At 43.5% G+C, this 15,574-nt stretch overlaps 1 protein-coding gene across 1 annotated transcript; it reads right to left on the bottom strand.

Moving 5' to 3' along the window:
- Positions 1–13: 13 nt before the first annotated feature.
- On the bottom strand, positions 14–14,500 carry zc3h15 (zinc finger CCCH-type containing 15). Its single transcript, XM_034077377.2, has 9 exons — positions 14,287–14,500; positions 9,440–9,541; positions 7,171–7,261; positions 6,941–7,093; positions 3,903–3,994; positions 3,544–3,729; positions 2,661–2,741; positions 2,081–2,146; positions 14–520 (listed from the first exon to the last, which is right to left on the bottom strand). The coding sequence occupies exons 1-9, from the start codon at positions 14,359–14,361 to the stop codon at positions 299–301; spliced, it is 1,068 nt and encodes a 355-aa protein (XP_033933268.1). The 5' UTR covers positions 14,362–14,500; the 3' UTR covers positions 14–298.
- Positions 14,501–15,574: the final 1,074 nt, after the last annotated feature.

The following is a 15,574-nucleotide window of genomic DNA, read 5'->3' as shown; positions in this document are numbered from 1 at the left end:
TTTATTACTTCATAGCTTCATGTGATGCCGTTGAACACGACCTTTGACCTTTGGAACAGCTGAGCTGAGCGTATCTCCGCGTTCTGCTAAAGCTGTGTGTCGTCTGTATTTGCTTCGCCTGTCGTGAGTTCTGGCCGCTCAGCGATGGCCGCTCAGCGGTCCGTATAGCTCTATGATCTGTGGACCCTCAGGACGTCAGCTCAGCTTGTTTGTGCGGATCCAATGAGTATATGGAAGTTCTGTGCTAACGGCCTTAACATGTCTTCGCTCGGGGGCTGGGGTTCAGCGGGTGAAGTACTCAGTTAGACATTGAGCGACTTGCTGTTTTTGTTGTGTCTGAAACGACTCTATAAATAAAGTTTGATTGAACATAGTAAAGAGAGTGTGTGAGTAACTGTACCTCCTCCATTTCGTTCTCATCATCATCATCGTCTTCATTGATGTATCGAGTGTCGTCGGCTTCATCGTCGTCTTCGTCCACCAGATCTGGACGGAACTCAAACACCTCGCGTCCGCTCACCTGCAGAGAACGGTTTCATTTCCATGTCATACATTTCCACAACAACGAGCTTTGATCCCTTATCCCAAGTGTCCTCTCAACTCCCCATCGCCCCTCGTCTCCTATAATCTCTCCTTGTCTCCTCTCAACTCCCCTCGTCTCCTATAATCTCTCCTTGTCTCCTCTCAACTCCCCTCGTCTCCTATAATCTCTCCTTGTCTCCTCTCAACTCCCCTCGTCTCCTATAATCACTCCTTGTCTCCTCTCAACTCCCCTCGTCTCCTATAATCTCTCCTTGTCTCCTCTCAACTCCCCATCTCCCCTCGTCTCCTATAATCTCTCCTTGTCTCCTCTCAACTCCCCTAGTCTCCTATAATCTCTCCTTGTCTCCTCTCAACTCCCCATCTCCCCTCGTCTCCTATAATCTCTCCTTGTCTCCTCTCAACTCCCCTATCTCCTATAATCTCTCCTTGTCTCCTCTCAACTCCCCATCTCCCCTCGTCTCCTATAATCTCTCCTTGTCTCCTCTCAACTCCCCATCTCCCCTCGTCTCCTATAATCTCTCCTTGTCTCCTCTCAACTCCCCTATCTCCTATAATCTCTCCTTGTCTCCTCTCAACTCCCCATCTCCCCTCGTCTCCTATAATCTCTCCTTGTTTCCTCTCAACTCCCCATCGCCCCTCGTCTCCTATAATCTCTCCTTGTTTCCTCTCAACTCCCCATCGCCCCTCGTCTCCTATAATCTCTCCTTGTTTCCTCTCAACTCCCCATCTCCCCTCGTCTCCTATAATCTCTCCTTGTCTCCTCTCAACTCCCCTATCTCCTATAATCTCTCCTTGTCTCCTCTCAACTCCTATAATCTCAGTGTCTCCTTATTTCCTCTCAACTCCCCTATCTCCTACAATCTCCCCCATCTCCTATAATCTCCCCTTGTCTCCTATAATCTCCCTGTGTCTCCTTGTTTCCTCTCAACTCCCCTTGTCTCCTATAATCTCCCCTTGTCTTCTTGTTTCCTTTCAACTCCCCCACCTCCCCTTGTGTCCTATAATCTCCCTGTGTCTCCTTGTTTCCTCTCAACTCCCCTTGTCTCCTATAATCTCCCTTTATTTCCTCTCGACCCCTCCATCTCCTTTTGTCTCCTATAATCTCCCCTTGTCTCCTTGTTTCCTCTCGACCCCCCATCTCCTTTTGTCTCCTATACTCTCCCCTTGTCTCCTTGTTTCCTCTCGACCCCCCATCTCCTTTTGTCTCCTATAATCTCCCCTTGTCTCCTTGTTTCCTCTCGACCCCCCATCTCCTTTTGTCTCCTATAATCTCCCCTTGTCTCCTTGTTTCCTCTCGACCCCCCATCTCCTTTTGTCTCCTATACTCTCCCCTTGTCTCCTTGTTTCCTCTTGACCCCCCATCTCCTTTTGTCTCCTATACTCTCCCCTTGTCTCCTTGTTTCCTCTGTTTGCCAGCCTCTCCCCGAGCAGACGGAGCATGCAGGTGAGGACACTGAAGACCCGGGTGTTTGATCTAGTCCCGCTCCACTCAGGGATTACGGGATGTGAAGCGTCATAAACAAGATGTCCGACTCACCGTTAGCGATTTCCCCGCCTTGAAGTCGGCCTTCTTCTTCTCCATCTGCTCCCTCGCTTTCTCAATCTGTCCGAGGAGGAGATTAAGAACACATCGTTAATGTTTAGAGACCTGAATAAATGAAAACCTGCATCACCTCGGGATCACCTCGTGGATTTAATTATTCACTTTAACACATTTCCTTTATTTCGTTCTACTGGTTTAATTAATTTACCTGTTTTAATAATAATCTTGTTAAACATCGTGTATTTTAATAGTTTCCATGTGAGGCTTTTTTTAAAAAGGGTTTTCTGCCTCTTTATATTATTAGTAATATTCTATGTTTGTGTATTTTAAATTATGCAAAAACAAATATATATTATGGCGTGTTTTCAGTTTCATCAGATTAGCATCGTCCCTTTATAATAAATAAACATATAACTATAGCATAGTTAGATATATAAGATATATAAATTCTCTCGAGAACATGACGCCCGTATACAAGATGGACGCCCACAACACGGCTCTCATTTCTTCTTCTATGGTCAGAGCTTTGTAACTAACCGATGTTTCTTTAAAAATATATAAAACATGTTCCCACCTTCTCCTGCCTTTTCCTCTTCTTCCAGGCCAGGAACGTCTCCAGAGTGATGCGAGTCACGTTAGCTCCCAACGCCGCTCTCTGAGGAGAGACGAGAGTTCAATCAGACACATGGAGAATAGCACGGTCACATGACTTCACCACCGCTAAGCTAAAGGTGGCTAATGTTGGGCTATAAAGGAACTACAGCACAGTCACATGACTTCACCACCGCTAAGCTAAAGGAGGCTAATGTTGGGCTATAAAGGAACTGCAGCACAGTCACATGACTTCACCACCGCTAAGCTAAAGGTGGCTAATGTTGGGCTATAAAGGAACTACAGCACGGTCACATGACTTCACCACCGCTAAGCTAAAGGTGGCTAATGTTGGGCTATAAAGGAACTACAGCACGGTCACATGACTTCACGACACCACCGCTAAGCTAAAGGAGGCTAATGTTGGGCTATAAAGGAACTACAGCACGGTCACATGACTTCACGTCACCACCGCTAAGCTAAAGGCGGCTAATGTTGGGCTATAGAGGAACTACAGCACGGTCACATGACTTCACGTCACCACCGCTAAGCTAAAGGAGGCTAATGTTGGGCTATAAAGGAACTACAGCACGGTCACATGACTTCACGTCACCACCGCTAAGCTAAAGGAGGCTAACGTTGGGCTATAAAGGAACTACAGCACGGTCACATGACTTCACGTCACCACCGCTAAGCTAAAGGAGGCTAATGTTGGGCTATAAAGGAACCACAGCACGGTCACATGACTTCACGTCTCTACCGCTAAGCTAAAGGAGGCTAACGTTGGGCGTGATGACTTTAATCGTCTCATTTCGACACTTGTTAGCACCATATTTCTATATTTCGTCCCTCCTCTCTTTCCTCACCTCGTTCTCGATCAGCTCCTCCAGTGAGATCTTCTCTTCCTCCTTCTCGTCCTTCTTCTTGTCTTTCTTCAGGACGAAGCCCGGCGGCAGAGCGTGGCGGTACATGCAGACTTCTCCGCCTGACGGACACGCCCAGAACCAGCCGTACTTGTTGCCCTCGATGGCGTCCAGGAAGTGCTTACACACCTGCACACACACACACACACACACACGGTTAATGGAAGTTGTATCACCATGGCAATAGAGCTAGTGCAATGTTTCAGTGGCAGAAAGCACAAAGCCTTTTTATCTCTTAGTCATCTGTTCATTTCCCATCATGCACCTGCCTCCTGACCTTCTCCTTTATTGATAAGACTTACGATATTTGTTTTGACTTTCTTCTTCTCTGACTCTCCGTGCTTATGGGCCACCACCTCCTCCAGCTTCTTCTCGTCCCAGCCGTCCATCGTGTCTACAAACAATAACAACAACATTCATTTAACAGATAATTAAGCTTTTTATAAACAACTAAACCCCTGAAAGTAGAATCCAAGTCTCTGTGAAAGCGAAAATAAGCTCCGAACAGTCTTATAGTGAAAACCAAATGATGGGTTAGTAGTGTTTTTCAAAGTGGGGGCCCAGACCCCCCGGGGGGCGCCAGGGGGGGCACGCAAAGTTTGAGGGAAAGGGGAACATTTCTTTTTTCTTTTTAGATGTTATAAATAAATGCATATCTATCAATCTATGTTTCCTTTGATGCCAATCTTTTAATATGTTTTATTTATTAATATTTTATTTTTTAAATCACACGACCGCCCTTCAAGCCAATCAGAATCGAGCTGCCGCTGCTGAGAGTGAAACTAGCTACTTGCTCGTGAATATTTCACTCTGCAGCTGGATGAGAGCACGGATGGAGCAAATACTGTTTTATATATATGAATATAAATATGTTTATTGTTAATATTACTGTTGAATATTATATATAAATAGCTTTCAAAAATTGGGAGATTCCCAGTCGATCGCGAGATGTGTCTAAAAATAGAACAACAACATTCTGTTTTATCGTTAATGTCCTGTAACATAATCTTCCTGTCCAGAATAATGCACTTGAACGCATCAAAGCTTTGTGATTGGCCGGCGAGACCCCATGTGTCGGGGCGTGGCTGGTGGGCAGTATTTTGCTGACGTTGTCCGTGGCAACAGGAGTGACAGTCCGCACACACACAAGACCGCAATTATGGCAGAAGCAAAAAAGCCCAAAATATATAATGTTCACTCCGAGTGGGAGGATGATTATTTGTATCTATTCCAATTCAAAGTCCATCCGTCTCTCGTCTGCGATGCGAGCGTGGCTTTATCGAGGAAGGGTCTTTTAGGAGCGGCATTTCAAAACAGTGCACAAACGCTACGAGACGGAATTCCCTCCTGATTCTGCCCTACGCTCCAAAAGGGGAGGGGTCTGAGAGGACAGCTAAAGGGGAGGGGCCTGAGAGGACAGCTAAAGGGGAGGGGCCTGAGAAGACAGCTAAAGGGGAGGGGCCTGAGAAGACAGCTAAAGGGGAGGGGCCTGAGAAGACAGCTAAAGGGGAGGGGCCTGAGAGGACAGCTAAAGGGGAGGGGTTTGAAAGGGGAGGGGCCTGAGAGGACAGCTAAAGGGGAGGGGCCTGAGAGGACAGCTAAAGGGGGGACCTGAGAGGACAGCTAAAGGGGAGGGGCCTGAGAGGACAGCTAAAGGGGAGGGGCCTGAGAGGACAGCTAAAGGGGGGGGCCTGAGAGGACAGCTCAAGGGGGGGGGGCCTGAGAGGACAGCTAAAGGGGAGGGGCCTGAGAGGACAGCTAAAGGGGGGGGCCTGAGAGGACAGCTAAAGGGGAGGGGCCTGAGAGGACAGCTAAAGGGGGGGGCCTGAGAGGACAGCTAAAGGGGAGGGGCCTGAGAGGACGGCTAAATGCACAGCAGTCCATTTTCACCAGACCCAACAAGAGCAAGGCTGCTCCAGAGCATCTCATCGTGTCAGTCACGTTCTGGAGGAACACATGAAGTCTTTCAAAGACGGCGAAGTTGTGAAAGAAGCTTTCCTGGAAGCTGCTGACGCGCTTTTGGGGGACAGTAAAAATATCAAAGTTTTTGATATAATAAAAACTCAAGTTAGATACCGTTATTAATCAGCTGTAAGTTTTAGTTTGAACTTATTCATTATAATTATTGCACAAAATGGTATAAGAATGCAAACATTAAGATCTGTTCTGTTTAAATTGATTATAGTCTATTATCACTTCCGGTTAAGAAGCTAGTGTCGCTTGCATCCTATTTTAAAAGGCATTTATTTTTATACTCTAATAAAATGCAACAAAAAAGGGTTTGATTCTATTAATTGTGTCTTTTTTACTGCACGTTGGCAGCAGATTCCTGCGTAGCTTCAGATCTGAGTCGTCTTATTAGGAAGCCTAATTTATACTTTTGTAGCAACACTATTTTTATATAATGGCAAAGAAAGCATTCAGAGTATTTTCTTTGTCCCTGTGTCATATGTGGCAGCACTGTTCAATGCTTCCTGAAAACATTACCCACTGTAGTGACGTGTGCATAAACTCCAACTCTGCTGTGGAACTTCAGTGAAATACTTGTGTGTGTGTAGATTAGAACGAGGTGAGATAAAGGATCTGCAGTATCTCATGAAGTATTGATCGTACAAAGGTCAGTTTTATACAAGTAGAAGTGTGTGTTTACCCGGTAGCAGGCTGTCAGTAATGGCCTCTCTATTTGGACTGGTAGATCTCGGCAGACTGGCAACTTTAAAAGTAGCTCTCGGTTCAAAGGTCGGGCACCCCTGCTGTGACCATGGGACTCTCAGCTTTCAGGTGATATCTAGTTTGTGCAGATCCAATGAAGTATAAAAGATCGCTAACGGGAGTTACGTGCCGACGGGGGCAATCGGGCTTAACAAGGCAGGGGGGGCCCGACTTCTTCTGTCGCCCCCCCCCCCCCCCCCAACACAAGTCAGGCTCAGAGATGTATTTTGGGGGTGCTGTGGGGCAGCTTGACGTTTCAGAGAGGGTGCTCAAACATTTAGGGTTTCCTATTAATGTACCGGGCGCTGCAGAGGAATGTTCTACTGCAACACACACACACACACACACACACACACACACACACACACACACACACACACACACACACACACACACACACACACACACACACACACACACACACACACACACACACACACACACACACACACACACACACACACACACACACACACACACACACACACACACACACACACACACAGGTGTAAGCAGGGGTAAAGTGCTCTATAGCTGGTGTGTGGACCTCACAGAGGGGGGTCCGGGGGCATGCTCCCCACTTTGAAACCACTGGGTTAGGTGATGATGGTATAAAGTATTCCCCGACCTTTCTCCAGCTCGTCGTCCCTCTTGTCGACGTACAGACTCCTCTTCTCACACTTCCTCTCCATGGTGAGGTCATGGCTGAACTTGCACTTGTCTCCTTTGGTGCACTGGCCCTGTTTGAAGAACGCACACAGCACCGACTTGGGGTCCACGCCTGCAGGAGAACACGGGAGTCAAGGGTTAACAAATATCCACCACACGATAATAGTGTAGTGGTCGGATCAGGTGTACCTGCGGCGACTTTCTGAGCAGCGATGACGGGTTTGAAGAGGTCGTTGAGTTCGTCCAACTCCTTCTTCTTATCCGTCTTCTTGCCATCCGCCTGCCGCGCACACGCACACACACACAGACACACACACGCACACAGAGACACACAATATAATCAGTTCTGTTCAGAGCTGCAACTAACGATTATTTTCCTATTTGATAAATCTTCTAAATAGTTTCTAGAGTTCGAAGTTGGTGAACTCCAGTTTGAATCCCGCCTCGGCGTCAGGCCGTTGTGTCATTGAGCACTTTACCCGCATGTGCTCCTGTGGGTAATGTCCGCAGTAACGACTCTAACATGTCTAATATGTGTAATGTCAGTGTGCGAAAAACTACACGTCCCACCGTCCGGGACGTGTACTTTACAATATCGGACAAGTAGATCTTTAATTGACTTGTCCGGCGGACAAGTGACGTTTTTCGGCCTGATTTATTGACAGATTATTGATACATTCAGTTACAAAAGGCAGAACTCATTCGCAAAGTGTCCGTGTCCGCCATTGTTCGTTTAGAAGTGTTAGTTTCGGTTCTGCTTGTCGATTCCTAAGGAAATGCATCTCGCCGCTTTCTGTACAGTTAGACGGGAGCGTGGCGGGAAGTGTAGCACGGTGGCCGGGTCGGGAAGCAAAACTTGGTTCAAATAACAATTGTCCGGTCCCGGGATTAATAAGAGTTGTGAGGACAGGAGGCCGAGCCCCGCTCCAACACGTAAAGAAGGTTATTAAGCGTTTTAGCTCCTGTGTTGTTAATATTGACGCCATGTCCTTTATGAAGCAGCCTCCCTGTCTGTCCTCGCGCTGTCCTCACATCCCCGGACCCCCAGACTCGGAGGAGCAGGGATGTCAGTATTGTTTATGAAGCAGGGTATAGAAAGTACATTATTGAAATGCTATTTATACTATTTATTTACTTTTACAAACAGTGAGCAGCTGGGCAGCTAATAATAATAAATAATAATTTGAACAGTATCTTTTTAACTGTTGATCACCCTGACATACATTTATATTCACATTTAAATAAATAATACCAAAATAATAAATACCAATAAACAAGATCAACAAATATTTTGGAGCGCACTTCAACAAGCGACTAAACATATATAAATATGATAAATAAATTAGACTAAAATAAATAAGACCAAATATGTTGCAGTTAGCGATGGGTATCGTTTGAAATGTATCGATTCCGGTTCTTATCGATTCCCCGTTTCGATTCCAAAATTGTAAAAGAGGTCAAACGTTTAGATAACAAAAATATCTATATTTTTTTAAGCTTTAACTGATATTTTTACAAATAAAAAATATACATGCAATAAAAATGTATTGCACAACAGCTGTGCTTTATGTGAACTGAGCTCTGCCTGTGGCGAGCTAACAGGCTTTACACCGTGCCTCGTCTTTCTCTTTCTTAGCGTAGTGGAGCGTCGCTTCAGAGCGTTTACCGCGACCCATCTCTGGTGTTATGAAGCGACTGAGCTCGTGAACTGTCTACTGGGGGGGGGGGGGGGCCTCGCTGCGGGGCAACTGTGGACCTCACAGGTGGACAGTCCGCCTACCCTGTATTCCACCGGGCCGCAGACGGACCCGGTGGAATACAGCATCTACCGCGTTTAGGCAGAACCGAAATTGTGTATTTTGTATGGGTACCCGGTATTTTCTTATCGAGTTTGGGTTCCCAGCCCGAGTTGCCGTGAACGGTCACAACCTAGCAAAGCTAAATTATCGGTTTTTCCGATTATGTTGTTTTCGTAATTGTGGCTGGCCAAAATCGTAATTGCGATTAAAATACGATTAATTGCACAGCCCTACGTCGTGCGTCACTACGGCGAACACGTGAACACTCCTCTCAGTTAGTTTCTGTTCGGGTTGGAAGCAAGTCCCCGCCTCCTGCAGAGTGTTCACACAATCGCTTCAACTCGTTCCATCTAGAATCTGAAGTCGGCGTGACGTTGAAGTCGTGCGGCTGGACTCGCTGCAGCTCCTTTGTAGCATCACGTTAGCATTTAGCTTCTGGACGTTAGATTTATGATTAGAACGTTATGAAAGTAGACTCGTGGAGATTATCCTGAACTAAACGTGCATTTATCAAACCGGTTCGTTTTCCACGATCTTATCTTTTACAATATTCCCAAACCCTCTGCTTGTTGCCGAGGGAACCGGCCGCTTCCTGCCGGGCGGAACTACCCAACACCCTGCCCCGCTCTGTGGTTACTGAACAGAGACGTCCTGCTGACCTTTGTCCTCGGAGGTCCTCCCGATTTGACCTGGTGCTCCACGTTCTTTATGAACTTCTGCTGCTTCCCGCCCTTCTTGTTCTTCAGGCCGAATGTCTTGTCCTGGAAACAGAAACGTGCAAAAAGAACAGAGGACATTTAATCAAATGCATTCTCAAATACACAGACACTAAAGCTTCCGAACTTTACAGCGTTTGAGAATTGTTTCATTACATTTATAGCAAATGGGCGCGTGGCAGGTCAAAGTGGAAAGACTACTGGGAGGAAATGTTGAATATGGTTCATCGATCTGGAGAACGGCAAGCTGTAATGTAATTAATTGTACCCGCGGTCTGTACTTTAAACTGATTTTAACTGCATTACTTTTTAAATGTCATTATTGTGTAATCTGCCTTATCTCTAATGTTGGGGAGTGTTGTGTTTGTGTGATGAACGTAAAAAAATCAATAAATACACGTTTAAAAAGAAAAATGCATTCTAAAATAATGTCCCGATGAAGCAGCTTCACCTCAACAACAACAACAACTACTGCACTTTGTTGTCATTATTACCAACCCACAACATAAAGAGGGGCGCATGGTTCCACCATTGGGCAGTTCTTCAAATGAAGGATGATGCACCCGCAACAAAGACTACAGCACTCCTTATGTGCAACACATGTATATATAGTTCCACCTTTCACCTGGCTGCTGTATCCCTAAACCCGGTTGGTGCTGGATGTGTCCTTTCTAGTTTTCTATCTTTTATATGTTGATGCTTCTTGAGATATATTAGATAGATGGATGGATAGATAGATGGATAGATGGATGGATAGATGGATGGATGGATGGATAGATGGATGGATGGATGGATAGATGGATAGATAGATGGATGGATAGATAGGTGGATGGATAGATGGATAGGTGGATGGATAGATAGATGGATAGGTGGATATATAGATGGATAGATGGATGGATAGATGGATGGATAGATAGATGGATAGATGGATGGATGGATAGATGGATGGATGGATGGATAGATGGATAGATAGATGGATGGATAGATAGGTGGATGGATAGATGGATAGGTGGATGGATAGATAGATGGATAGGTGGATATATAGATGGATAGATGGATGGATAGATGGATGGATAGATGGATGGATAGATGGATAGATAGATAGATGGATGGATAGATGGATAGGTGGATGGATAGATGGATGGATAGATGGATAGATAGATGGATAGATGGATAGATGGATGGATAGATAGATAGATAGGTGGATAGATGGATGGATAGATGGATAGATGGATGGATAGATAGATGGATAGGTGGATGGATGGATAGATGGATAGATAGATGGATAGATGGATAGGTGGATGGATGGATAGATGGGTGGATAGATAGATGGATGGATAGATAGATAGATAGGTGGATAGATGGATGGATAGATGGATAGATGGATGGATAGATAGATGGATAGATGGATGGATAGATGGATGGATAGATGGATGGGTGGATAGATAGATGGATGGATGGATAGATAGGTGGATGGATGGATAGATGGATGGATAGGTGGATAGATAGATAGATAGATGGATGGATAGGTGGATAGATAGGTGGATAGATAGATAGATGGATGGATGGATAGGTGGATAGATGGATGGATAGATAGGTGGATAGATAGATAGATGGATGGATGGATAGATGGATAGGTGGAAAGATGGATGGATAGATAGATGGATGGATAGATGGATAGGTAGATAGATAGATAGATGGATGGATAGATAGATATATGGATAGATAGGTAGATAGATAGATGGATGGATGGATAGATAGATGGATGGATAGATGGATGGATGGATAGATAGATGGGTAGATAGATGGATGGATGGATAGATAGATGGATGGATAGATGGATAGATAGATGGGTAGATAGATGGATAGATGGATGGATAGATAGATGGATGGATAGATGGATGGATAGATAGATGGATAGATGGATGGATGGATAGATGGATGGATAGATAGATGGATAGATGGATGGATAGGTGGATAGATGGATGGATGGATAGATAGATGATGGATGGATAGTTGGATAGATGGATGGATAGGTGGATAGATGGATAGATAGGTGGATGGATGGATGGATAGATGGATAGGTGGATAGATAGGTGGATAGATAGTTGGATAGATGGATGGATAGATGGATAGATAGATGGATAGATGGATGGATAGATAGATGGATAGATAGATGGATAGATATATGGATAGATATATGGATAGATAGATAGATGGATGGATAGATGGATGGATGGATAGATGGATAGATGGATGGATAGGTGGATAGATGGATAGATGGATGGATAGATGGATGGATAGATGGATAGGTAGATAGATAGATAGATGGATGGATGGATAGATGGATGGATAGGTGGATAGATAGATAGATGGATGGATAGGTGGATAGATGGATGGATAGATAGGTGGATAGATAGATAGATAGATGGATGGATGGATAGGTGGAAAGATGGATGGATAGATAGATGGATGGATAGATGGATAGGTGGATAGATGGGTGGATAGATGGATAGATAGGTGGATAGATGGATGGATAGATAGATGGATGGATAGATGGATAGATGGATGGATGGATAGATAGATGGGTGGATAGATGGATAGATGGATGGATAGATAGATAGATGGATAGGTAGATAGATAGATAGATGGATGGATAGATATATGGATAGATAGGTAGATAGATAGATGGATGGATGGATAGATAGATGGATGGATGGATAGATGGATGGATGGATGGATGGGTAGATAGATGGATGGATGGATAGATAGATGGATGGATGGATAGATGGATAGATAGATGGGTAGATAGATGGATAGATAGATGGATAGGTGGATAGATGGATGGATGGATAGATAGATGATGGATGGATAGTTGGATAGATGGATAGATAGATGATGGATAGATAGGTGGATAGATGGATAGATAGATAGATAGATGGATAGATAGATGGATAGATAGATAGATAGGTGGATAGATGGATAGATAGGTGGATAGATGGATAGATAGATAGATGGATGGATGGATGGATGGATAGATGGATGGATAGATAGATGGATAGATAGATGGATAGATATATGGATAGATAGATGGATAGATATATGGATAGATAGATAGATGGGTGGATGGATAGATAGATGGATGGATAGATAGATGGATAGATGGATGGATAGGTGGATAGATGGATAGATAGATAGGTGGATGGATAGGTGGATGGATAGATAGATGGATAGGTAGATGGATAGATAGAGAGATGGATGGATAGATGGATAGGGAGATAGATGGATGGATAGATGGATGGATAGATAGAGAGATGGATGGATAGATAGAGAGATGGATGGATAGATGGATAGGGAGATGGAGATATTTTGTTACAGAAGCAGTGTGTTCAGACATTAAAATACAAATACTTAAAAAGTGGCGAAGACAATTAATAAATGAAAAATAGGATATCAATTATAAACAAAATAAACACATTCTTGATAATTAAAAGCTATGTTTGGCTCTCTGGTGTAACAACTGTCCATTATCCATTATTATATTATCAAATAAAGGTATTCTGATTCAAAACACTTTGCAAACGTCAGAATATCTGCATAATTAACGTAAAGATACCCCTGCCAATGTAAGTGCCATGATGTCCTCAAATGTCTTCCAAATACCCACAATTATATGTATGTTTTACAATGATACATGACAACAACAAAAATAGTTTATATTATGAATGTTTTTCTGTCAAAGGACTTTTTGGTGTCAGTTTGTTAGAAATAAACTTGCCTGGGAAATGTAGTGTAACAGTGTGTGGCTCACGAGTATTCAATGGTTTCTGGACAACAATAGAGGTCACATGGCAGAGAACAAAGAGCTGAATCAGACTTCAGATCAACACACAATACTTCATTATAATACACTTTAATACATTTCCATGATATGTAAAGAAAACCGAACTTTTCCCTTTAGCACCTGGCCATAAATCACACCTAGCACCTGTGGTAAGATGTGGCAGGTGATACTGTGGCTTCGCAGCTCTTATATCACGCAGACATGAATATAAACGCAAACATGAATATAAACACGGAATGCAGTCTCTGAAATGAAGCTATTGAGTCTGAACGTGCAGCATTCAGCCAGCTGTCCGCTAACACGTTGCAGTGGCATCTGAGCAGCAAAAGGCGGCTAAGGCTAAAAGCCGGTTATGGACACTTTGCCTGGAAGATATGACAATCATTTAAGACCCCAGCTGCTTTTACATCCCAACATCCACACTGACAATCATCTCAAGTTCCAGAAGAATCTATGTAAGTTAAAAAAAATACAACTTTTCGCCAGTTTGAAGCTAAAATCTGGGCTTTTGAGGCCGACTGTAAGCAGGCCTGCGCCCTTTAAAGCCACATAATGAATACAAAGCACAGAAATAATCATAATAAACACTATTTACAGTTCGTGTAAAGCCTCACGGTGATACCTGATGATTTTGAGCACATAAATCATCTTTATTAGGACAGATTAGAACACGTACAACAGCTAAACCGTTAATTTATCAGCTCCTTGAGTTAGCTCCAATTAGCATGTGAGCTAATATTAAAACACATGTAGTTAGCCTCGTGACAGCTAGCTAATAATAACTCTCTTAACATGTATGTAAAGTGATGAGGGTATTTGTTATATGGTAACTTAATAATCATAACCACTACTGATGAGTTAGCGTTGACAATATGGTTCATTTATCGTTAACTTGTGTTAGCTCCCAGTTAGCACGACATGCTAACTCGTGTGTGATTTTTTTTACCTCAATAATCTTTTCTTTTTTCTTCTCCTGGGTCTTTTTATTCGCCGCAGGCTGGGCGGGTTTCTTGGGAGGCATGTTGGCTCGGGAGTAGCTGTGTGCGACACGCGATTAAAGCCGTAATATGTGTTTTATATTCGGTGTTTCGGGTAGTAGATGCTAAAACACCGCAAACAGCGACGGCGTCTCTCTAGGCCACATGTGAGGTTGTGTTGATGTGCTGTGACGTCATCACGCATCGCGAAAGGCATGCTGGGTAATGTAGTCTTCAATTCCATTGCAAGGCTTTATCGTCATTTGCACATTAGCTACAGTGTAGATATGACAATGATACACTTAGCAGGGCCGTTTCTAGCTGTTTGGGGGCCCTATGAAGATGCTGTTTGGGGGCCCTAGTTTTTACTGTTGTTTAACTACAATGGGGTGATCTGTGGAGATGCATCAATCTCATGCTGATTTCACGAAAACCACGCAATTGAAACTTACAAAAAATGATATTAAAAAGGTAAACATTGAGGCTCCTCCACGTCAACAAATGCAAGAGATGCAGCATTTTCTCAACAATGTATAATGTACATGTTTCATCTTCCTCAGACGTCACTCATTGGCTGACAGCATAACGATGATTTGGACTTTATTACCCCAAAAACACAAGCCACAGCTTTGCTATCATTGCAGTTTAGTCGTGTTTAAATCCTGCATTTGATTGTTAAGCATATAATGCTTCACTGTTGAAACAACATCCATAACATTCATAATAATAATAATAATAATTCATTTATTTTATATAGGCGCCTTTCAAGGCTCTCAAGGTCGCCGTACAAACAAATAAAAAAACAAGATACACAATACATAACACCAGCATAAGAGACATAAACAAGACAATGCAGTATATAAATCAATCAAATAACCAAATCAATATAATATCAAATCAATATCAAATCATCTGCTACTTAGTCATTATTTATCTATGTATCTAATATATCATTCCAATAACTTGCACATAGACTCTTATCGCACTATTTCACTTTTTTTAAACTATTTTTCTTTTTGTATTTACTTTTTAATATTTACTTGCACTATATTTGTCTGTTTATCTGTTATTGTGTTGCACTGTTGGAGAAGCCTGTGACCTAAGATTTTCATCGACAAAACTACTCTGTAGCTATGTTCGTATGACAAATAAAGAACCTTGAACCTTGGCTGGACGCCTCATTTGAATTATCCCCAAATATATTGAGGCTGAACCTGAACTTTCAGCTTGGGGGCCCCCTAGTGGCCGCGGGGACCC

The sequence above is a fragment of the Pseudochaenichthys georgianus genome, unplaced genomic scaffold, assembly GCF_902827115.2.
Source record: "Pseudochaenichthys georgianus unplaced genomic scaffold, fPseGeo1.2 scaffold_1542_arrow_ctg1, whole genome shotgun sequence".
NCBI classification, from domain to species: domain Eukaryota; kingdom Metazoa; phylum Chordata; class Actinopteri; order Perciformes; family Channichthyidae; genus Pseudochaenichthys; species Pseudochaenichthys georgianus.
Note: the sequence above shows the minus strand (reverse complement) of the source record. Positions and strands in the feature narration are given on the sequence as shown.

Excerpts from the sequence above, each read along its gene's own strand:
- zc3h15 (XM_034077377.2), bottom strand. The coding sequence starts at position 14,361 with ATGCCTCCCAAGAAACCCGCCCAGCCTGCGGCGAATAAAAAGACCCAG. Across the intron at positions 9,542-14,286 it reads AAAAAGAAAAGATTATTGAG|GACAAGACATTCGGCCTGAA; the intron begins GTAAAAAAAATC and ends TTCTGTTTCCAG. Across the intron at positions 2,147-2,660 it reads AGAGGAAAAGGCAGGAGAAG|ATTGAGAAAGCGAGGGAGCA; the intron begins GTGGGAACATGT and ends CTCCTCGGACAG.